Source organism: Crocuta crocuta, unplaced genomic scaffold, assembly GCF_008692635.1.
Source record: "Crocuta crocuta isolate KB4526 unplaced genomic scaffold, BGI_CrCroc_1.0 scaffold204, whole genome shotgun sequence".
Lineage (NCBI taxonomy): Eukaryota > Metazoa > Chordata > Mammalia > Carnivora > Hyaenidae > Crocuta > Crocuta crocuta.
In genome coordinates this window covers 775,293-799,959 of record NW_027529603.1, presented here as the reverse complement: position 1 = coordinate 799,959, position 24,667 = coordinate 775,293, and the positions used below count along the sequence as shown (strand labels likewise).

General features: G+C 46.1%; 1 protein-coding gene across 1 annotated transcript in view; it reads left to right on the top strand.

Moving 5' to 3' along the window:
- Positions 1-24,405, top strand: part of B4GALT1 (beta-1,4-galactosyltransferase 1) — a 51,636-nt gene extending 27,231 nt beyond the window's left edge. The window contains exons 2-6 of the mRNA XM_077761866.1: positions 1,274-1,509; positions 16,023-16,210; positions 19,026-19,148; positions 21,184-21,288; positions 21,530-24,405. Coding sequence (XP_077617992.1) covers positions 1,274-1,509; positions 16,023-16,210; positions 19,026-19,148; positions 21,184-21,288; positions 21,530-21,662 — 785 coding nt within the window. The 3' untranslated portion in view covers positions 21,663-24,405. The remainder of the gene's footprint in view (positions 1-1,273; positions 1,510-16,022; positions 16,211-19,025; positions 19,149-21,183; positions 21,289-21,529) is intronic.
- The last annotated feature ends 262 nt before the right edge of the window (positions 24,406-24,667 follow it).

Below are 24,667 nucleotides of genomic sequence, written 5' to 3'. Positions count from 1 at the left end.
GCCTGTCAGCTTTTCCCTGCCCTCACCATCCAGGCCACATAAGGGGTGGACCCCACTGAGGAGTGCAGCCCTCTCCTGGCTCTACCTTAGGAGACTGAGGACTTCCGTGTCTGTATCTGGATCTTGACCTTTGCTTCTCCCTCTACTCGTAACCTATTGCTATTTCAAAATCTGTCATCCAAGTCTCATCGATTTTTTTTTTTTCTTCTAAGCCAAGAGCTCTTACTAACTTATTTCTCTCATCTGGAGTCATATTCTTCCAGGCTGGAAACTGAAAACCTCTTTGACTTTTCCTCCCTTCTTTATTCCCTTTGTTACTCTATTTCTTGTGTTTACCAGGCATTCTTCTTTGATGTGCTTTTCAGCTTTTCTTTCTCCTCTCTTCCCCTCAGTCTGCTCTGGGGTCTTTCTTAGTTCCTCGAGTCCCTACCTCTAGAGTTTTTGTTGTTGTTGCTTTTTTAAAGTTTATTCTTACTTATTTTGAGAGAGAGAGATAGAAAGCAAGCAGGGGAGGGGCAGAGAGGGAAGGAGACAGAATCCCAAGCAGGCTCCACACCATCAGCATAGAGCCTGATGTGGGGCTTGAACTCACAAACCACAAGATCATGACCTGAGCCAAAACCAAGAGTCAACACTTAACTGACTGAGCCACCCTGGAGGCTTTTTTCTTTTTTTTTTTTTTAAATCTTATCTGTGCATCAGGTGCCTTCCTGAGACATGGGTTACTCATGCTCCTCCTTACCTCTGATTTGAGACTGATTTCCACAACACTACGCTCCCCAACACACACACACACACACACACACACTCACACACTCCCCTTCCTCCACCTGGGCCAAGTTCAGAGAGTTGATGGAAGTCATTTGTCTAACACCACATAGCTGGGAGGTGACAAAGTTAGGTCTCAACCTCAGGATTTCTGAGAAAGTGCTTTCTCATCCATGTTCTCTGATCCTTACAACAACCTTTCAGGAAGTCTCCATTTCGAAACATTTACAGCCGAGAAACCTAGAATCTCAAGGGAATGGGTCCTGGGCAGATGAGTGCTTCCTGGACCAGCTGTCCAGCTTTGCCTGGTAATGACAGGTTTCTTGGGATGGTGGTTCATGCTAGCGCTGAACAGGAGTGCCTTTAAAACAGCCACACTAGTGCTCGCTTCGGCAGCACATATACTAAAACAGCCACACTGCCTCTCAGGAGGATATGTCTTCTGAGGCTGCGGCATGGGGGAACCTTGTAGCTTGCTAACTTCTCCTTCGTTCCACCTCTCTAGTTGGCCCCATGGTGATCGAGTTTAATATGCCTGTGGACCTAAAGCTTGTGGAGAAACAGAACCCAGAGGTGAAGGTGGGCGGCCGCTATACCCCCAAGAACTGCATCTCTCCCCACAAAGTGGCCATCATCATTCCATTCCGTAACCGGCAGGAACATCTCAAGTACTGGCTGTATTACTTGCACCCAATCCTACAACGTCAGCAGTTAGACTACGGCATCTATGTGATCAACCAGGTGAGGCTTGGGAAGACGGAGTAAGGGAGGGAGAGTGCATGTGTGTTTACGCACATGTGTGCACATACATACATGTGTGCAAATATGTGAGTAATAAGGGCTAAGAGAAAGACAATGATACTAGATGTGGCATTTTATAACCCTACCACTATCATCCTCTTTAATGCAGATAATGCTAAATACCATACAACTTGCTTGTTGCTGTCAGCTCTTTAGGCAAGGGTAATTGCTGGGGTATTTTGTTTTCTTTTTCTTGGAAGTAGACTTCCAGCAAAATTGAGAGAAAAATGACAGTCCTAACTTTCCCAAAGTAAAGCACTGATTATTTCCTGTCTTTGGGTAGCTGTGTATTTTCCTTTAGAAAAAAACAAAAACAAAAACAAAAAACACCCACTGAAATGTCAGAGTTTTAGCAACTTTGAGATTATTAAGTCTTACTATTTTCTGGGATCCCTGCAGAAGATAGCACCCTTAGATCAGGCCTGAACACCCTAGCAAAATGGCTGGGAGAGTCTGATTCATAGGCCACTGAGTGTCGTGTACGGGGCTGGGTCTGAGAAAAGAGAACTTCTCACTGTATGTCTGATCTGTGTGTGTTGAGCTTAGCTGTGCTTAGGAAGCTAATGCTGAAGACATGTCAGCCTTCATCACCATGACCGCGAGAATCAGATTGATCAAAAATGTGGTTTTTAAAAAATAACTTTGCTCATTTCCAGTCTGTTTGAGAAGCATTATTATTTTTCTAAGAGTATAACTTGGGTGTTGTGTGTTTATTCTAAGTACTAAATTTATATCTTTATAGACTATAACCTGCTATGTGGAATAATACATTTACCCTATCTGTATACCAAGGGTCATTAAAATTCACATGAAGAGACACAGTATACTCATTTCTGAAAAGCCTACTATCCATTTCATTTCAAGATAAATTGTGGATCTGCTTGAGGTAGCAAAATTGGTGGCAGTTGACAGCTTCCTTGAGAGGGGCATTGTATGCCTTCCTAGGACCGGAGGGAAGCTGGAAATAGCAGTGTGTCCATCAGTCATTTCTGAGCACTGCCATGACAGTGACATAGTTTGCAGAGAGACGCTAAAGAAGTAAGGTCCCAGCGCTGTCTGTCCTGAAGCTTCCATCCCTACTGTGGCAAGTGAGACCCTTCCAGGAAACAATTTATTAACAATCCCAAACAGTATGTAATTGGATGGCAGCTGCCAAATGCTTTGGAAGCTCAGAGGAAGGAGAGAGCTGTGACCTGGAAGAACTAGAACGTAAACTAGATTCTAGAGGCTGGAGGAACACCTAGGCCTCTCAGCTGGAGCCAGTGAACAGGGACTTCAATGCAGAAAGGAACTTAACATATTGATCAAATTGACCGAAGGGCAGGAAAGGGGCAGAGGTTATAGGGCCGCGTGTGGTAGCCTAGTCTGTCGGGCAGAGAAGAGCAGAACATCTCTGTTACAAGGGAACTGAAGCTCAAGGTGGGGGAGTAGGTGGCAGGCAAACCCCTGGAGGCTGTTTGAGTCCCTCAGCCAAGTGAGACACAGACTTGGGCCCTGAGAAATCTGCAGGCAAGACAGCCAGACAGTTGTGGGTCTTAGAAGAATATATGAGAATGTAAGAGAAAATAGGTAAATGCACCACAAAATCCAGGTGCATTCAATCAGGCAAGTATTTGTTTAAGAAAAGCCCTGTCAACAAGGAACATTTGGCTGATGCCAGTGAACACATGTTGATCACAGCGAGATTCAGGAGTGTTATTTAAACAATGGCAGTGAGTGCCTAGAAGAGGAAGCCACCATTACCAGGGGCCTGTAGGGATTACTAAAAACAAGCCATACCAGCTACAGCCCCTTCCTCTCTTTGACAGTTATACCAGTAGATAAGTGATACGCTGTGGATAGTGTTATCAGATCTTATTATGCAAAGCATCTAATAGCCTCCCACAAATCTGCCTGAACTAGACAACTGTGGTCTAGATAACATATAAATTAGATTAAAATATATACTTGGATAAAAGAGGGTGATAGAGCTAGTGGTGATGCTGAGTTTCTGACTTTAGGTGGCTGAGGCCAAGGAAGACTGGAGGGACAGATGCTAATGTAGAGATATGTTATATTTTAGGTGAATGTGAGACTTCCCCTTTTAATTATATAGTCAGAACAAATATTGGAACAGTGAAATTTAGCCATGAACTTAAATTCCTACAATACAATTTAAATAGAAAATTCCCAGTTTTAAAACAGCGGGTTTCTGAATGTTTTATACCAGTTACATGCTCCTGCTGCCCCAGACCAACTGACTACACAGGCCAGCTCTGACAGTGTGGCACCACTGTGCTGGCTAACACCAGACACTGCATCAGACAGGGCTTCGCCTAAAGTGTGCTTTCCGAAATGGGGCTCTGAGGCCAAACGCATTTGGAAAATGCTGGACTGAACACGGGAATCAGGCTTCATTCCTGCAGAGCGTTTAGTGCAGAGCGTTTAGTGTACTAGCGTACATTACAGCCTCCAAGACTACTCAGCACACAGTGATTCCTGAGCTTGAGTGACTAGCGATCGCTTTTCCAAGAGCCATCTCAAGCAATGAATGTTCTATGAATTACACTTTGGGGAAAGCAGGCCTAAACAAATACCTCCCCCCTCTACCTCTTTACTTCCCTAGGATACTGGGAAACCATGCCCCCCTCCCCACTCTTCCCCCCTGTAACTTAGCATTGTACATATTTTATTTTTGGCTTTCCAAACATATTTATATCTTTTTTTTCCCTTCTAATCTTGTCAATGTCATTGTCTCCACCCTGTCCCCTCTCCGCCCCTCACCCCACCATGTCTTTTTGCTTCTCCATCTTTTCCTTTTCTAAGGGTTAACTTTACATTTTAGGAAATCCCCGCCCCTCCATCTTCCTCTCCCCCAGCTAATCTTATTTATTCTTCTCCAACTCTACCCTGATTGTTTCTTTGGGAAAATAATGATCTGACTTCCAGATAAGCAAATCATGAAGAAAAGTTTGTTCTACCTTTCCAGTACAGAATATCATCTGTATGATCTCAATAAAGAGGACACAATAAAATGGTTGATAGGAAACCTAATCCTTGAAAAGAGGCAGAAGAGGAAATGTTTGGTACATGCCCCAACTACAAATTAGGAACTTCCTCTGTTACTGTTTTGTTGTTACATAGAAAAGAGGAAGAAAGGGAGTTGGTAGCATCTGGCTTTGACCTTTGTGTAACTTGATGGTATTCAAGCCCCTTTCATCTCCCTGCCTCAGACACCTTGCTGTCATATTGACCCTTCATTCACTGTGCACCCCATTTAAGATTGGAGAGAAAGACTGCTTAAAGGAGGAGGGGCCTCTGAGACATCTATTCTAAGGGTTCTCCAACAAGTTTTTGAGAATAAAACCTCCTGCCCCATTAAATTGCTATGCAATCCCCCCATCAACAGCAGGCCACAATGGCACTATTCTACTTAAAGTGGAATCCATATCCCCATCTCTACCCTTAACTTCCCCTTCATTCTTTGCTGGGATCTGCCTGGATCCCTGAGGCCAGGTAGTATGAAAATGTCTACTCTATTGCACACACAAGGGAACTGAGGCTCAGAGGGGGGAAGTGACTGGTAGCAAGTCATAAAAGTAATAGTAGGGTGCATCTCAGACTCCAGTCCCTGTCACTTAGTGCCCTCTCACTGCATCAGCACGAATTCTGTCCTCTAGGCCATTTGGTCCCTTCCTCTGAGTCTTTCTCAAAGGTGGATATAAGGGCTGGGAGCAAGCTTTAGGCTTGGACTGCCTGAGTTCCAGCTCTGCCACCTCCCAGCTCAGTGATTGTAGGCTTGAATTCTTAGACCTCCGTTTCCTCATTGGTGGGAGGGGAAGGTTTTAGTATTTACACAGGGGGCTGTGAAGCACCTGGCATGATCCTTAGTAGACATTAACTGTAACTGCCATGCTTTATGTTCCTTCTCCCCACTCACCCCTCCTTTCTTCCTGCCTATTTCCTTGCCCAGTGTTATAGCAATGAACTCTTTACTGTTCTCCCTGCCTCCTACTTCACCCCTACTCAGTACCAGCATTAAGACCCTCCCTCTCATTTGTTTGTCCTTGATGGTGTCAGAGGATACTGGATAATGATAGAAAACAGAATCTCAGGGGACTTAGGGACCATGTCAAGCCTAACAGCTTCTTCTGAGTAGGGTTGTGTCTCAAGTTCTGCACACAAGGGTGAGATGTCATGGGCTTTGTGGCTCCTATCCTTGTCTATATTAAGCTGTTAACCACTCCTGTTTCGTTTAGGCCCCTCTAATTACCAGAACAACTTGCATCTCATAGTAAATGGGGTGGAGGGGGAGTGGCGAAGGCTTGGGATTGTTGTTCATCCTCAGGTCTCCACCGCTCCACCTGCCCTGGCCCACCAGCCTTCCAGCCTCCCATTAGGGTTCTGGCACGTCTGCCATCGTGGGCCCAGAGTGCTACTCTGTGGCGCGGATGTGCCACGCAGGGTCCAACACTGGGACCTCAGTGCAGAGGTGGGTAGCAAGATGTCATAGTAGATGGGTGAGGAGTGCTGCACTTCCTCATGCTTTAAGCAGGAAAGGAGACTGCAGAACCACCCGAGGTGAGAGGAAGACAGTTTACCACCTGGTACTCATAGCTGTACATCAGAAACGGAGGATGTTTGTGAGATTAACCGGCATAAAACTTACCAAACAGGTGAGGAATGCAAGCCTCGTTGGTCAGGTAGGTGTGTAATCACCATGTTAGTCAGGGCCCCAGCCTGGTCTCTCCAATTCTGTTTGTATATCCTCTTGGGCTTCTGATCTCACTCAGCTGCCCAAGATCTTTGTAGTTCTGACCAGGTCACTCTCTAAGCCCTTCAGTGTGTCCCCACTGCCCACAGCCAAGGGTCTAAAGGGTCCGAAACCCTGAGCTTGGCACCTGAGACCTTCTACAGTCCAGGCATGAGCTACCTGCAGCTACTTCCTCCTCAGCCCTCCTTTACATACTTGATGCTACAACCACACTGTGCTCTCCATCTTCACTGAGACATACTCTGTATTCTCAGAGTATTCTCTGTATTCTCATTAGGCTGCCCCCCTCTGCCCCGTGTGTTTTTCCTTCCTTCCCCTAGTGGCTCTTTTTCTAGTCACCATGTAAGCACCTTCCCCCGCGCCCCCGCCCCGATTAGCTCTGTGAAGCCTTGGAGTGGAGCTGACTTCTTCCCTGGTGTTCCCGGGCCACTCAATGCTATCTAGTGAGGCGTGAGGGCTGATTCCGTGTGTGCATGCCCTCCCTTGCCTGCAGCCTCTAGACCCTGGGCTCCTCAGGCCTGACTCCCTCTGCCTCCCTGACACCGGACTGCGTTCAGTCAGGGTTTGGAGCTAGAAGCTGCTCCCTGTGACTCCTGCCCATTTACTTAACATTCACCCTCAGGTCCCCTTGGTGCTGGTTCTCTGGTGAGGTCTGTTCCTCTTGTCAGTTAAGCCTCTTTTCCCAGTCAGGCCAGGTCATGACCCTTGGGAGCCAACCTGCATGGCCCTCAGGGTGACCTTGCTTTTTAGCAAAAATTCAGAGAACCTACTTTAGCCCCTTGGTTATTGATGGTCATAAAACTTTATGGTCCTTTGGACTGGACCTCTTTCATGGTCTCGCTTTGAATTTTGACCCTGCCAGCCTGCCAGTGAGGCAAATGGGCACTCTCATTGTTCCTGCTAAGAGAAAGCTCGCGAAGGTAAGCAGCTTGCTCGGGGCCCCGTGATGGCTAGGTGGCAGAGCTGGAATTTGGAGAGAGATCACCTGAAGCCTATGGAATGCCTTACTTTTCCATGTTCATTCCCACACACACTCCTTCCTGTCACTGGGAGACAGCTCCATATCCACTTGGCAACAACGCTGTGAGTCCTATGGGTCATGAGAGGCAGGTATTGGCTTTGGAGTAACCACCTCAAAACCCCCTGGGAGGCTTGCCCCGTTGTCATGCTGACAGGTAAATCCTGGCTTGAAAGCCTTGGGGTACAGCAGACGGAGGCCTGCCTGACGACTCTTTGAACATGGAATTTTTTCCCTCTTCCATTTTATCTGTGCACTTGTTGTAAATAGTTCCAGGCTTCTTGTCTGGAACCAAGTGTGGCCAGGTTTGGAGACAGTGAGTGAGAGCATTTGTTACCACACCTCAGCAGCTTTTCTCTGTCACTGCACTGAGTAGCTGGTTCCTGCATGGGGCCAAGATAAATTAGAGTGAATCAGACTCATGGGTCCATCCCTTTATGGAGGACAATTGCCTGGGCCTTTGACCCCCACTGGTTTGGTTTCTGTATTGATCATGTCTGTTCACCATCCCCCACCCCCCCAACCCTGCCTTCTGTTTTCTCCTAAAGCTGTCAGCGCCTAGACTGATGTGTGCAGGAATGGGGCCCGGGGGTGGTAGGGCCAGTCCTGTCCTGTAGAACCCCCTTCCTTGAGCACTGGGACCTTCTGGATCCTGGGGCCCAGGAGCATTATAGGAAGGCTGGGTATGTCTGTGCCCACTGTGTCCACCATAGCTTGTGTGCTGTCCCAGTGATTGGTGGTTTCTCTTGCTGTGTCTTTCCTCTCCCTAAGGAGAGGTCCTTGCTCCTGGGGAGTGTGTACAGAGCACATGGATTGCCTCCCTGGGCGTTGTACTAGGAAATATCATGTTCCCTGCTCACCTGTGACTTCATGACAAGGAATGCCAGCTTATTAGGAATTTGCCTTTGCCCTGGAACAAGAAGGGTCAGCCTTGACATTGCCTGTCTTCCTTATCTCTCTCCCTTGCGTCCATTCTTGTCTTTTTCTTTTTCTTTTTTTTCTTTCTAGTGGGGGTTGTTTGCTTTTACTTGTTAATCCTGTTTGTAGCAAAGCAAGCTGAAGGAGGAGCTCCTCTCTGTGATCTACTTCTTACTCTACACCTACCTCCTCTTCTGTGCCCTACACCTCCTAGAGAGAGAGAGAGAGAGGAGTGCCAACTTAACCACTGCTGTGACTGCTGCCGCTGCTGCCACCACTGCTGCCACCCCTGGTAATGTCCATGTGCCCCAAGTTCAACCCACAGCCCAGGCCCTGATGGTCACGGGGAAGCCATATCAGTAATCCTAAGAGTATGCCATCCTCTGGCCCCGGGGTCTCGCAGGCAAGATCATGGTCTCTGTGGTCTTGCTTGCAAATGCTGAGGTTGCTGGAAGCCAGCCTGTTGTGCAGAGGTCTAAGATAACTTTGCCTTAAAATTAAGCCACAATTGAGCTCATACTGTATGTGTATATACTTTTGTGTCCTGCCTTTTTCTTAAAATTCTATATCATCAGCATCTTGCCATGTTATTTCAGTCTTCATAATCACCACTTTCCATGCTCTCAGAGTAGTTGAGCACGTAGTTCTGCCATAATTAACTTAGCCGTTCCTCTAGTTTGAAGGTGTTTAGAGAACCTCCACTTTCTAACCAGTGTAAATAACACCGGAATGAACATCTCTGAGTCTGAAGCTAATTTGGTGTCGCTTCTTCCACATTTAGAATCCTCCCAGGCTAGAATTTCAGATATGGAATTATGGGTTAAGAAGCAATGTAAATATTTTTATGGTTCGTCGTCTAAACGGTCAGATTGCTTTCTGAAAGAGAAGCCTGTATTTTCTATGGTGTTTTTCTGCAGAAAGTCAGATCTCAGGGCCTCTGGTCCCGGGAAGGAGGCAGACATCCTACTGCCACGCCTGTGGAGCTGGGGGTTAAAACCTGTTCTCTGGGCTCACCTCACTCAGAATCCCTGCTGGGCTGTTTCATTTGCTCAGTTCTCTCTGAAGGCAACTTAGGGCTTCTGACTTATGTCCAGCAAAGGCCAGCTATGTGCTCACTCTTGCCAGTTACTTTGGCAAGCAGAGAGCCACCAACCCCTCAGCTCCCTGACCCTGAAGGGCCCATTTCCTTTACTCCCTGGGTGAAGAGCTGAATGAAGTCTCAGACTGAGGTTTTGTTGAGGCCCCTTTCCAAGTTCAAAGCTGCCATGTTATTATGGTTAAGAGCTGAGGCCCAATTGCTGTGAAATCATGGCTGAGTGGATATTAGCCTTCCACAAACTCAGCATTTGTATAAACCCGACAATTCTCTGGGGATCACCTCCCAGCCAGCTTGTCTACTACCCCTAGGTCCACATGTAGGCCTGTGGGCCAGCCCTGCAGCAGGATCACTCAGTCTGGCCAGAGCTTTCTCTGTTCTCCTGCTACCCACTTGGCCTAGGCCTTTTCTGTCGGTGTCTGAGTGGACACAGAAAAGCACACAGGAGGAGTTTCAGCAAACATGTCCACTGACCATAGATCTGCCTCTGGATCTGTGGGCTTGAGACCGTGTGGGTTACTGTGGGTATTGAGCAGAGGGCATGTGTGTATGGCTCTGTGATGGGCCGGGGCAGGTGTATGGAAACAAAATTATCTCTCTCATCACATGGAATTTCTGATTCTTTGAATCTTGGCTTCGGCTTGCTGTTTCCAACCTCAGTATTGCCATGTCTTTTGGCAGAGAAGGGGCCATGTATGGTCACTCCCCAAGCTGTCATGGTTGGGGGAAATGTCTACTGGTGTACCCACATGGGCCTGACATCCAGGAAAGGGGGTGGGTGGTTTAACCAATCCTTTAGCGACTGTTAGGACTTGGGTAAGGGCAGCCATGGCCTTCCGCAGGTGGTCACATGTCTTGCTGAAATCAGGAGAAGGCCTCTGTTGCCTTAGCCATAATCAGGATTTGCCTGGGGATTAGACCAGACACTGGTACCTATTCTATTTTTTTTAACTTTTTAAAAATGTTTATTATATTTATTTTTGAGAGAAGGAGAGAGAGGGAGAGAGAGAGACAGACAGACAGACAGACAGAGTATGAGCAGGGGAGGGGCAGACAGAGAGGGAGACACAGAATCTGAAGCAGGCTCCAGGCTCTGAGCTGTCAGCACAGAGCCAGACGCGGGGCTTGAACTCACGAACCATGAGATCATGACCTGAGCTGAAGTCGGACGCTTAACTGACTGAGCCACCCAGGCACCCCTCTGGTACCTATTCTAAAAGCCCCATGAAGGCTGCTTACAGGCCCAGTGCACATGCCCAGAGAGTAGGTGAACCATGTAATGGAAAGTGGAGCCCTTGCTTTAGCCTTTGGAGGAAGGCATTCTCTACTTGATGATGTCTCTCGTTAATCACGAAACAACTTCCAAATGGATCTCCCTGCCTTCGGTTGCGGGGAGTCTCTCCTTGTACATGTAAAACATAATCTTTGTTTAAAACCTTCAAGGGCTCCCTATGGCCTAAATAAAAGACAAAGTCTGAGTACTTTAGTAGGGGTCCCGGCCTTCCTCTCCCTGGTGTGATTTGGTCCACGTCCACCCTCCTGTCTTAATCTGGCTTCTCCATTCTGTATTTCTTGTAGCTCCTTGAATGTACTTTTTTCCTCACAGCCTTTACAAATGTCTTCTCTTCTAGGAACTCTCTTCTCATGCCTTCCCACTAAAGTTGGCCAACATTTTTGAAGCCCTCTCCAATCCTCTTAGGATTGGATCAGTATCTCCCTCCACCTCCACATCATCCCATTACAACTGCCTCTTTTATTTTTTATAATGTTTATTTTTGAGAGTGAGAGAGAAAGAGTGTGAGTGGGGGAGGAGCAGAGAGAGAGAGGGAGATACAGAATCCAAAGCAGGCTCCAGGCTCTAAGCTGTCAGCACAGAGCCCAACTAGGGGCTCAAACACACGCACCGCGAGATCATGACCTGAGCCGAAGTCCGAGGCTTAACTGACTGAGCCACCCAGGCGCCCTTACAATTCCTCTTTAACTCGAAACTGCTCAGAAGCAGGGCCTGTGTCTTTTCCTTTTCTGTATCCCTATAGCTAAGCATGAAGTAGACACCCAATAAATGACAAAAATGAATATATGAGAAAGAGGGGAAATATAACCCCTGGTCCTTCTCCAGTCTCTGGAGCTGGCTTTTCTTTCTTTTTGGTAATCACTTCATTGAGATATTATTATATACCATACAATCACCTATTTAAAGTATGTAATTGGAGCATCTGGGTGGCTCAGTCAGTTAAATGTCCTACTCTTGATCTCAGCTCAGGTCTTGATCTCAAGGTTGTGAGCCCCATGTTGGGGTCCATGCTGGGCGTGAAGCCTACTTAGAAAAAGAAAAAAAGAAAAACATAAAGCTCATAACCCATTACTGCAATCAATTTCAGAACATTTTCATTATACCAAAAACAAACCCCATAATTCTTAGCTACTAACTCCCTTCATTCCCCCAGCCCTAGGCAGCAACTAATATTCTTCCTTTCTCTATGGATTTGCCTATTGTGGACACTTCATATAAATGAATTCATGCAATCTGTGGTCTTTGTAACTGTCGTCTTTGATTTAATATGATGTTTTCAAGGTTCATCCATGTGATAGCATATATCAGTACTTCATTCTTTTTTTTTTTCTGAATAACATTGCATTGTATGAATATAGGACATTTTATTTATCCGTTCATTAGGTAACAGACATTTAGGTTGTTTCTGCTTTTTTATCTGCTTTGAATAATGCTGCTATGAATGTTATGTAAAAGTTTTTGTGTAGACATGTTTTCATTTCAGTTAGTTATATACCTAGGAGTGGAATTGTTGGATCATGTGGTATTTCTTTGTTTATCCACCTGACGACCTACCAGACTGTTTTCCAGGATGGCCGCACAATTTTACATCCCCACCAGCAGTATATGAGGGTTCTGTTTTCTTTTTTTTCCCTTTTTTAGTAATTTTTTTAACGTTTTATTTATTCTTGAGAGAGACAGAGCATGAGTTGGGGAGGGGCAGAGAGAGAGGGAGACACAGAATCCAAAGCACGCTTCAGGTTTTGAGCTGTCAGCACAGAACCTGAGGTGAGGCTCAAACCTACAAACTGTGAGATCATGACCTGAGCCAAAATCAGACACTTAACCAACTGAGCAACCCAGGCGCCCCTCTTTTTTTTTTTTTTTTAAATATTTATCTTGAGAGAGGGAGAATAGACGTATGCACGGGGGAGGTGCAGAGAGAGAGAGGGAGAGAGAGAATCCCAAGCAGGCTCCATGCTAGAACCCACAAACTATGAGATCATGACCTGAGCCAAAGTTGGCCACTCATCTGACTGAGCCACCCAGGCACCCCTAAAGCTCAGCCTTTCAGAGGGAACGCTGCTCTCAGTGCACCAGTTCCTCTTCGTGTGTGACTTCCCAAACACATCATACATCTCTAAAGGTCTCTCTTTCTTCTGCTGCTATAAAGATTCCAATCGTATGAGCCACTCACTTGAACCCTAATCCTTTTTAGAAATCCCCTCATCAGAGAAGCAGGATTTATGGGAAGGACACACACAAACACTAGAGAAGGAGAAGTCTCCATATTGGATTTCTGGGAGACAATTTGAAAGATCTGACTGTTCAAGATGGACAGGAAGACCTTCTCCTATAATAATGATAGTAGCCAACATTTGTTGCCAGGCAGTGTACAAAGGCCTTTTCATGCATTGTCAAATTTAATAAAACTTACCTGTTGTCATCCAAATAGCCAAATGAGGAAATGGAGCCTGAGAGGTGCGATTTGCCCAGTTACATTGCCAGTGAGCAGAGAATCTGGCATTCCTGGATAAAAATTCACGTGTCTGTCACAACTGTGTTTTTGGCCAGGCTGGACAGTAGTGGTGCTTGATAAATATTTACCAGAGTGAATGAAGTAGCAGAAACACGGGATGCATCTGCCCAATGAGAAGGGGCAGGAATGAGGGTTGGGTGTCTTCCCATCCCCCGGAGAGGAACGAACCCCTTCTGTTAGTGGTGGGGATTGGCAGGCTTGCCAGAGTCTGTCTTTCTCATCAGGAAAGTTACCCAAGGTGTTACACCATTTCACCCAAAGAAGCCTAGGGTTAACTTTTCTATAATCCCAGGGGAAGGAAAGGGAAGACATACTTTCCTTGTCTACCTTTCAGCTGGTCTGATGTTCCTGAGGACTCTGGTAGGGAATTACACCGGCAAGAATGAATTCTTGCCTTTTCCCTCTTCCAGAGTCACAGAGGTGAGGCCAGGATGAGAGGAGTGATATACAGTTCAAGCTGTTTTAGGAAACTGCCTGACTAATTCTAAGTGTGGACCAGACAGTGAAGTGCCGTATTGAGTTGAAGGAGCTTGTTATGCCACACGTGGGGAAAGGGATAGATCTGCTCCCTTGGGTTTCTCCTCTATGCTGCCATTGCTCTTAGGGCATGGTGCCAGAGGTGTCCATTCATGGTTCCAAATTTGCAGTTCCCAGGAGAGGAAAAATGCATAGTATAGTCTCAGTTCAAACATCTGCTTAACTCAAATAGTCATGGTTAGCAGGCCAGGCCCTGTGGTTTGGGCATGTCCATCATCATGAGCTCCCTGCCTTTGTCATTAGAGAATGAACCAAGAGAAGGGAGCATTGGGCAGCTATCCTTGGGAGTCTGCTACACAGATGTGAAAAGGCTTTGTTGGAAAAGTGTTCAATGCGGTTGAATTGTGTTTGAAGATATTTAGAGAAAGCTATCTCATAGGGTCTTTATGGGGCTAGAGGAGCAAAGAGGAAAGTACCAGGTGCAGGCCTCTCCCCCCATTGCCAGAAGATAGAAGGGTTTGGCAAGAATGAAGTAAATCTGGGTTGGGATGAAGGTTGTTACAAGATTTTTGAGATGTTTACATGAATGTCAGACACTTATCCTATGCCTTGCATGTCATATCTCCCAATTAATTTTAGCAATGTGCTGTAATTATAATAGTAATTATAACAGCTTTATAGTTTTCATGTCTGGTTTCTAAACTTTGAACTTCTTTTTGCCTCAAGATTTACAGAGAATTAGCTGAAGGCAGGATTTTGAGTGACTCTTAACTGATGGGGAAAAGCAAAGAACACAGTGTGTGCTGTTGGGCTTGGCCTTCTCCTTTCACCATGCATGATTAGAAAGCTTTGTCATGGGCTGAAGAAAGGAGCTCTTGTGTAAAATGTTTCCTTAATTCATTCACTCTTCTCTTGTCTGCTCTTTCTGACTTCCTGGTACTTGTGTTTCTTAAGTGGTTTGTATCTGTGAGTCACTCTCCTGAGGTTGGGCGGCTGTGGCACCGTCCATATGCTCTGTACTCACCCAGGCACCAGTTTCCAAACCTTCTCTTGGGGGCCTGGAGAGTAGATGTTGGGTATCCCACCTTTAGATTGTGTAGCCACTGTAGGCCCTTGTGATATATATTCTCCCCCAAAGTAGAGGGCCCCGATCTTGATGATCCCAAGAGATATTGAGAAGGAGCACTAAATGAGGACTCCACAGTGTTGTGTCCAGCACCAGCTGTGTCACTTGTGTGCCTTAGTTCCTTCGTAGCATGGGTGGGAGGAATCTGCCCAGGAAGAGAATACCCATATGGAAGGGCTTGTGGACTGCTAAGTGTAAGAGTGGCAGTGTTGATGCTCTCACTGTTCTTACTACCCTGGGGTTGTGCGAGTTGGTAAGGACAGAGCCCCATGGTGGTGACCCTGTGGTTGAAGCTTCCCAGAAGAATTGCCATCTGCCATGTTTTGTTGAAACCCATCTTTTGGTCTACTCATCCATCCATCCATCCAGCATTATTTATTGAGCTCTTATTGTATGCCAGTAAGTGTTCTAGGCACTGGGTAAATAAAAGTTAAAAATTCCAGTTTTTATTGAGCTTCTATTCTAGTGGGGGAGACTGAAAATAAACACGATAGTAAATAAAATATGAAGTACCTTTGTATCAACAGACTTGGTGCTTCAGGACCCAGTGGTTAGCATCCTGAAGTATGTGTCTTCTTCTCTCTCATACACCCTATTTCTATCATAGTGTGTATCACACTGCTTCCCACCCTACGTTGTGAGCACCATGAGGGCAGAGATTGACTTGGGTTCACCATATTTCTCTGGTACCTAGTTTAATGACAGACACCTGGAAGGCACACAATGTGGTGAACAAACCATAGTCAACCATACAAAGATGGGAGAGGGGAAAAAAATCCCATAGGTACCAGTTTCCTGGGTGTCTTCATGGGAATTAGTCTGTAATACAGTATGTAAATATATGACACATAGGTCTAAATGCCTTTTCACCTAACAATACTATCTTGGAGATCATTTCCTTTTAGAGCTGCCTTATTTTTTTTGAACATCTCTATTCCATTATATGGATGTTACATGACTTATTTAACTAATTCCCTAGCAATGCTTATGTCACTGCTTGCAATCTTTTGCTGTGAAGAAAATCCTATGATGAGCAAGTTGTTCATATTCACATATTTGCAAGTCCCACGTGATAATTCCTAGAAGTGGGATTGCAGACTCAGGGCATGCCATTCTGTACTGATTTGTAAAGTGAGAGCAGAAAAATAAGTGAACTAATGATCACATGTAGTCCACAAAGTCACCAGTCCCTGGGAGTGTCCTGCTCATTGGCCTTATGGCATCTGATATCACTTCTTTTGTTTCTACCCCAGGCTGGAGAAACCATGTTCAATCGTGCCAAGCTCCTCAACATTGGCTTTCAAGAGGCCTTGAAGGACTATGACTACAACTGCTTTGTGTTTAGTGACGTGGACCTCATTCCAATGAATGATCATAACGCCTATAGGTGTTTTTCACAGCCACGGCACATTTCTGTAGCAATGGATAAGTTTGGATTTAGGTAAGAGATGTTCACCACTGCAGAAAACATGTTTCACTCTTACATGGTGACTAAGAAATGCAATTTCTCTGGCCCAGGAGTATCTGTTTAGGTTTTGGAGGAAGAATTCTTCCTCAGAGGACTGGGTGCTTTTTAAGCCCAAAGCCTGTAATTATTTGAGGAAAAAAGTAAAGTTCAGAAACACCACTACCTCTGCATATCCAGGCAAGAAGAGTTTTTATGTTTGGGGTAGCTCTCACCTTTAGGCTCCAAACGGATGCCGTATTTCCTTGCTTTCTTCTATCCTTTCCCCACACAGTTTGGGAAGCAAATTGGACTCATTTTTCCCTAGTAGATTCTTGAGTTTGGGTACCTTGGCAGCTATACCTTGGTATTTTAAGAAGGAACATGATACTGTTTCCCTGCAGAGCACAGGCTTCTGTTTAATCATGAGGACCCAAACTTTTCCACCAAAATGCCCCTAGTGAGGAGGCCAGTTGATTCCATGAGCAATGGTATAATCCAAACCATAAGGTCATGGTTGGAAAATAGCCTTGGAGTCCTTTTCTTTTTAAAAATTTGTTTAAATGTTTTATTTATTTTTGAGACAGAGAGAGACAGAGCATGAGCAGGGGAGCGGCAGAGAGGGAGGGAGACACAGAATCTGAATCAGGCTCCAGGCTCTGAGCTGTCAGTACAGAGCCCAATGCGGGGCTTGAACTCACGAACCGTGAGATCATGACCTGAGCCAAAGTTGGATGCTTAACCAAATGAGCCACTCAAGTGCCCCTCCTTTTTTTTAAAATCTTAAAAAAAATAAATCTGCATTTTGTTCCATAATTACCCCTGTTTATATTAACATAGAATTGTTTTAAATCACCTATCAGTTGAGTAAACAGACCTTTCCTTCCTTGCTCCAAGTTAGCTTGAAGTTCCAGGAAGCTGTGCTGCAGACCCCGTGGGCTAGGCATTCCTGGCTTGGGCGCCCCGCCTGGTGTGGCACGCCTGTGCCAATCGGCAGTCCCCTGGTTTAGATACGAATTCTTTCTTTCAGACTCCTTTCATTCCCATAATTTCTTTCTGTCTTCCCTTGCTGGGGGCAGTGAGAGCTGTGAGATGAAACTAAGAATACTGTGAGGAGAATTCGACTGTAGACATCACCTTGTACCCTCCCATCTTACCTCCCCTCTTCCCTGTTTGTGTATCTTCTCTTTAAGAGACATTAAGTTCAAACCCTGTTGCCTCTTAATTCTTCCCCCTGAAGCATGGTGGTAAGGACCTCATTCTTTGGCACAGCACCGTGCTTGTTTTACCCAGAACTGGTCAGGCTTGGGGAATGGGGTGGTTGGTCAGAGAAAGCAGCACAGACAGCAAACTGAATCTCATCAACTCCGCACTCACTTCCCCGTGAGGTCACGAAGAGTCCCTTTTTGTAAAAACACTGATCATGACAAACCTTATTGGCCTGGCCACCTGGTTCAAACCCTCACTTGTAATCAGTTGCAGACTGTTGTGTGATGTGTGCCCAAAGGTGGGTAACTGGGCACCTAACTGATGACACCTAATTATAAATAGATTACCTTTGACTCATTAAAGCAGGCCCTCCCAGATCTTCAAATACATATAGTCTGATGTCTTGAATGTATTTGAAAATAATCATTGCACCTTTTTTTCATGTGCTCTATATGGTTTGGCTGACTTCCCCCTTGAAGTATGAGTTAGTTTTCCTTAATTTGTGTGATGGATTTTAGTCTCTTTGGATTCTAGTAAGAGCCCAAGTGTGGTTTAGTGCCACATACAAGGTCATCCCAAGCCACAGCCTTTAAAGGACCCTTAGGAAAGCCTTTGCCTGGCTTCTGGGCATGACCTGAGTGTTAACTTTTCTCATTGGTGCTCCGTCTGCATCCTTCAGGAGTCCATGACATAACCATTGAAATAGTAAAATATAGGGGTGCCTGGGTGGCTCAGTCAGTTAAGCTTCTGACTCTTGATTTCGGCGCAGGTTGTGATCTCACGGTTCCTGAGATCAAGCCCCGTGTTGGGCTCTGCGGGCTCTGCGTTGGCAGCTCGGAGCCTGCTTGGGATCCTCACTCTCCCGCTCTCTCAGTGTGTTTCCCCTGCTCATACTAACACAAACACACACGCTCCCTCAAAATAAATAAATAAGCATTTTAAAAAAAAAAAAAACAGTAAAATACAAAAAGGTGTGGAAAGATGAAAGCCCAGATGCCCTGCTGCTTGAAAATGTGTCAAAAATAGATTCACCATTATGCATTTTGCCAAGTTGGGATGTGGTAGAAATTTCCTAGAAAATTTTATTTTAGCAAATTTTCAGAAATGCTGTTTTGACTGTTGGGGTGAATGTTCAAGCCAGTATACCTGTGGAAGAATGAAAGTTAGACTGGTAGATGGGCTGAGGGTGGGAAGGGAGGGCATGACAGGGTGGGCACCGGGAAGCTTTACTATAGTCTCTTGTTTCCAGGACCTCCTGGATAAGCATTTCATGCAGGATCAGGACACAGGGGAAGCAGATTCCTGAATAGGGCACAAGAAGTGGGCTTAGGCTCTTGTCAGTGACTAATTTTCCAGGTAACCACAGAAGCAACACAATGTTCTTAGAGCAAGATTCTACTTTTTTATTTCTGTGTCTTCTCTACAACAATCTGAACCTGATATGAAAACAGAACCAAGAAAGTTATAAATTCCCAATTAAAAAGTTCCAGAGAATAAAAATAACTTTAGAAGTGTTTGTGCTTTGAGCATATTTTATTTTGAAAGTCAAAACTTACTAACCACTGGTTTTCTTGTGTGTGTGTGTGTTTGTGTTTCCCCCTAGCCTACCTTATGTTCAGTACTTTGGAGGTGTCTCTGCTCTAAGTAAACAGCAGTTTCTCACCATCAATGGATTTCCGAATAATTATTGGGGCTGGGGAGGTGAAGATGATGACATTTTTAACAGGTAATCTTCCTGACTTAGATCTCTTTCTTCCCTGTCTCCCTTCACTTCCAGTTTTTCAATCAGTGCCTGATTATTCTGCAAGATTGACCCTTGGGAGGCATGGAGTCCCCGCTCGGCCCAAATTCTTAGGTGTGCCCTGCTGTAGGTGCTATAGGTGCTGAAAATGTCTTTAGGAAGTTTAGCTTCTGTGATTTTTGCATTAGCCTTGGAACGCACAAAATGAGAACCAAGTAAAGGGTTGGGTTTACTTTGATTTATCCCACACTCCATTTTGTCCTGAAGAAGTAAACATGCCCTTTGCAAAAATTCAGCATCTCATTGTGGTCCCGTTTGATTATGAAACAAGTTTCTTTGGGCAGGATCCTAAGTTCCTTTACAAAATCTCTGTGCTGTTTATCATGGAATATTTTTAACAAACATAAAAGAGGACTGCATAGTATAATATAAACTTCTGTGGACCCACCCAGCCCCAACAACCACTGGCAGCCCCGCCTGCCCCATCCACAGCCCAGGGCCCCTTTATCATTGTCCTTGCAGATGGTAAAAAGAGAGAGAAAAGAAAACAAAAGAAACCCTGGTGGCATTTGAAACCACATCTGCCCTATTGTCCCTGACAGTGGAGACTTCAACCCTGCTGTCTCCAGATAAGAAGTATCTTCTCCCTCTGAGAGCTGGTCTGAGCTTGTGACTGAGCTTGATATCAGAATATACCCTAGCACCTTCCCGAATTGGAGCACGTTAATATGATCAATTAACAGAAGGTGTCTGTCAGGGCAGGACCCACGTCAGTCAGTTTTAGCTTTGTGTGAGAACCTGCCACAGACCCAGGTCTTTACTATCGACCTGGAAGAAAATCCGAGTTTTAGAGAATGCAGATTGATTATCAGGCATCTTCAGCAGACAGCACTGTGTCACATAGGCCTGAGGGGTAGGACACTGAAGCCTCAGACAAGGGGTCCAGACAGAAACAAACTCCCTGACACAGCACCACCTTGGCAAACCTCAGGCCCACAGGATGGTGTTAGGGGCTGATGTGACACCACAGACCCGAGCAGTTAAGAAGATGAGTGGGAAGGGAGCACTGAGGATGGACACCCAAGGGTGGGGGGGACTAGAAGGATGGGTGGCTGGTGGAGCAGCTTTCTTGAAAGATAAAGGACCTAACTCGCTGTATGCCAGGCACTGAATCTGCGCTGGGGAAGACGAGGCCAGAAAGCGTTAAGTTATCCAGGACCAGCTCACTCTGCTTCTTAACCAACTTGTACTCCTGCTTAACCAACTTGTCCTCATTCCTTTCCTCCAGACCTACACAGAATCTTCCACCCTGTTCTGGCTGCCTCTAGTCTTGTTCTCTGCTTTTCATTCTTAACATTGTTTATCAGAGAGACTTCCCTTTGGCCAAAAACCTTTGGGAAACTGTATATTCTACCCCTTTCAGACACTGGCACTGATCTAAAAACTGGGATGTGAAAAGCTCTGAGAAGGCCTCCATGATTTAGCCTTCACCCTTCTTTCCAGCCTCATCTCTGGCCACTTCTTATCCCAGACTCTTTCCAGCAGTCCCCAGAACCTTCTGTTGCTCCCCAAGGGCCCTGCATGTGCTCTGCCTCCCTGCCTTTGCCTATGTTGTCCTGACTGCCCTAAATGCTCTGCAGGCACCCATTTGTCTTCTCAGCTGGCTCTGCCTAGTCTTGCTCAGGTAGAGTGAGTAGCTTCTCCTGTGCTCCACACCACTACCTCCCCTCCTCACCTCTATCCTGGCACTGATGGCCCTATGTTCCAAGTCCGCATTGTAAGTTCTGTGAGGGCAGATGCTCCCTGTGCCCGGCACAGAACACTCCCCAACACAAACCACAGAATCAGTGGTCAAAGGACACGGGGAATTAGTGTGAGTTTAAACTAGTGTCACAGTGAGCTGAGGTACCAACTGAGTGAGAACAGTGAACAAGATGGCCGATGGGGCAACAGTCTGGGGCTGTCGGACCCAAGCCTTAAGGTGCTCTTCAGTGATGACTTGTCCCTTCACTCCTTGCAGATTAGTTTTTAGAGGCATGTCTGTATCTCGCCCAAATGCTGTGGTTGGCAAGTGCCGGATGATCCGCCACTCAAGAGACAAGAAAAATGAACCCAATCCTCAGAGGTGTGTTCTGTGTTCATTTACATTCCTTCTTTCCCCTTTCACGTGGGGTAGGCTATGGGAATGAGGCTCTGAAGAGGGCTGCAAGCCTCGAGGGAAAAGGAGGGATCTGTACATGAATGGGGTAGAGGAGACTAGGTGGCAGGGTGGGGGGTGGGAGGCAATGAAGGACAAGTGTTTAATGGTTTTTTTCCCTTAAGATTTTTGTTTCGACAGCAACCCTTTGCCTGTTTCTTCCTTGTAGGTTTGACCGAATTGCACATACAAAGGAGACAATGCTCTCTGACGGTTTGAACACACTCCGTTATGAGGTGTTGGACATAGAGAAAAACCCGTTGTATACCAAAATCACAGTGGACATCGGGACACCGAGCTAGCATTTTGGTACACTAATAAGAGACCTGAAAATGGCCAGGACCTCAGCTGTGCGTCTCTGCCAATCTTCTGGGCCGGTCCCTTTCATTCTTAACAATCAGAGTGATAGGCCCCCTCCAGTCATCATTCAGATGCCTTTCCAGATGACCAGGACGAGTGGGATATTTTGCCCCCAACTTGGTTCGGCATGTGACTTCTTAGCTCTACAAGGTGTGTGTAAATGTAGAAACTGTCAGCCTTTGGGGGATTCTCGGCATGTTCACAGTGTCACCCCAAAGAATCAGTACACAGCCCCAAATTTGGTGACTGTGGGACTCATTCCCAGTGATAAATTGCTAATCTGTTGTGAAATATGGAAGAATTTTGCTTTAAATTGTGATATTCTTATTACTTTATGAAAAATCGGAGAGTGCTGCTGAAATCGGATTGGTGTGATGTTTTTTGTTTGCATATTCTAACAGAAAAACAATCTCAACCATTCTCATTTTACTCCTTTCCCACCTTTGAGCAGTATGCAACTACCACAATCACTTGTGTGCGTATGTCTTTTCTTAGCAAAAGAATTTTAAAACTTGAGCCTTTGACCTTTTGCCCTGCTAACGTATGAATTCGAAGGCAACGTTAGCCATCAGCAAAAGCCTTGAGTGTCCTCAAATTCAGTGGCCTTTCTCCAGATTGTCTGATTTCTGAATGTAAAGACTTTTTTAAAAAAAAAAAGTTTGTAGTATTTTAAAGAAAGAACAAATCGGGTTCTATTATGATCTAGTTTGATTTTGTGTTGACCCAGATTTGCATAGCTGTTTAGTGTTAAATCATGGCAATTTATTTTTCTGAGCATGCTATATAAACTTGAATTTCCTATGTATTTTTATTGTGGTGTTTTAAATGTAGGGAGGGGATTGAGCAGTTTTTAGTGGAAAAAATAGCATAGGCTGTACTGGCCATGAATGGACCTCTGAATTGGCAGGCAGGTCAGGTTTTGTAAAAAGCAAAATGACCTTTGGGCCCTTTGAGGGCAAGACCTCCCTGGTCAGAGTTATCCTGCTAGACCTCTGGGGAAGCCAAAGGCCTAGGTCTGCCAGGCGGAGTGCCCCACTTCCTTACCCTCCCCAGGTGGGAGGGAGCCTCACAACCCCTCTTCCCACTGACCCTTGGAACTTCCCTTTAGGGCCGTAGGCCGTGGAGTTGTAAGTGATAGCAGTCAGGTTGCTTACCAGCCCTTAGTCTGGGGAGGGAGAGAAAATCACTACTCTGGACACCATGGAGTCCAGGGGCCACCTCCTTCTCTGTGCTGGCACACTGCCTGGCCTACCTTGCTGGACCCATTCTCCTTCCTCCCCCTTCCTCCTTTCTGCTGCCTTTCACCTTCCTTCCTCCCCATTTTTGTTCCTTTGCCTCTTGCCTGTTCCCTAAAACTTGCCTGTGGCACTCAGGGTCAAACAGACTATTCATTCTCCAGCATGAATGTGCCTTTTAATTAGAGATCTAGAAAGTTCAACTGAACCCTCCCATACTCCCCCACAACCACTCTGGTGCCTAAAGCCTCCCAGTCCCCCTCAGGTTTTTAGCAGGTGCTCCCACTCAGGGAGGCTGATCCACAGGGGTGTCTTCCCCAGAACCCCCTCTGCTGGGAGAGGTCAAGGTCTGCCTGGGGTGAGATGCACAAGGCAGTCGCTACTACTGGCCACCCTTGTCGGGTCCAGCCTGGGCTATGGGCAAAAGAGTCAGCTGTCTGAACCCAGAGTTGGCCCTTTAGCTGGTGGCAGCCCAGAGCCCCATGCCAGCCTCCTGGGAACCAGCTCGCCATGTGGAGCTGGTGCCCTGGTCTTACCTGTGCCTTTATTGCTTTGAGCATCTTGGATGCTACCATGGTTCTTTTTCCAGAAGCCTTTGTATTGGGTTGAAATTATTTTCCACTGCAGAGGCATATGGGCTATGCGAGGAGTATTCTTTCTCTCAGCCCCCCATTCCTTGACAGCGGTGTCAGTGGAACCAAGAATAACCACCCTGAGAGGGAGTTTGGGGAAATACAAAGAAAGAAGGCCTCCCCCTCTCTCTGTCCCCAGATCCTGACTTTTCCAAAGTGCCTTAAAAGAAAAGAGACAGATATCCTGGGTGGTAACTTCTTTATTATTTACCTTACTCTTGAAAAAAAATTCTGACTTTTTTCCCCCCTCCTGTTTTCCTGTTACACTTTCCTTCGTGTTCCACTGGAATAGTCAAGTATGTGGTTCATTCTCAGAACCAAGGGGGATTGTGCTTCACCTGTTCCCCACTTGCTGACCTTCTGGTGCTCTCATGGAGCCCACTTGGGCCCAAGGTTAGGCCCGGACGTTTGCCTGGTTCATAAGATGCTTCAGGTCCTCCTTCCTCCCTGAGTCGGTGAGGGCTGAGGGTTCAGAGAGCATTTCCTTCACCTGGAAGGTGTCACCATGAAGTTGTTATGTGCCGTGTCTTTCTCTGTTTCTGTCCACCCTGTTGCTGATGATCCCGTAAAGTGGCCTTTGGGAAAGGTTAGAGGGCAGAGGTGGCACGAGAGGGTAGAGGAAATGCTGGTGCTGGCGCTCAGTGCTGGGCGTGGGGTTCCCCACTCAGCCAGGGTGGCAGCTCTCCTGTCCCACAGACCTGTCATGCTGTCTATTTTGATGNGGGGTTGAATGTCTGACCTTGGTGTTCAAAACAGAACTGTATTTTTGTCTTTAAAATCCAGTAATATAACGTGAATAAATGACCTTATCTTTGTAACCTCAGGTGGTTTCTTTTCTGATTTGAGGGGTCTGGGCTCTCCGGGGCTGGAGGGAAATGATTGGGACTGCCTGCTGGCAGGATCAGAGGAGCAGAGGCCTGCCACAAGGAGGGGGTAGGTCGTGGCTGGGGGTGGGGGGAGGCGGTGGTACCTCACCTGACTATGCTCCACACGCCTCACTGGAATCGGTTTCCCAGGCTGAGCCTCATTTTCTTATCTGTAAAATGGAAATGATAGCACATAGAGACTTTTCAAGGCTTA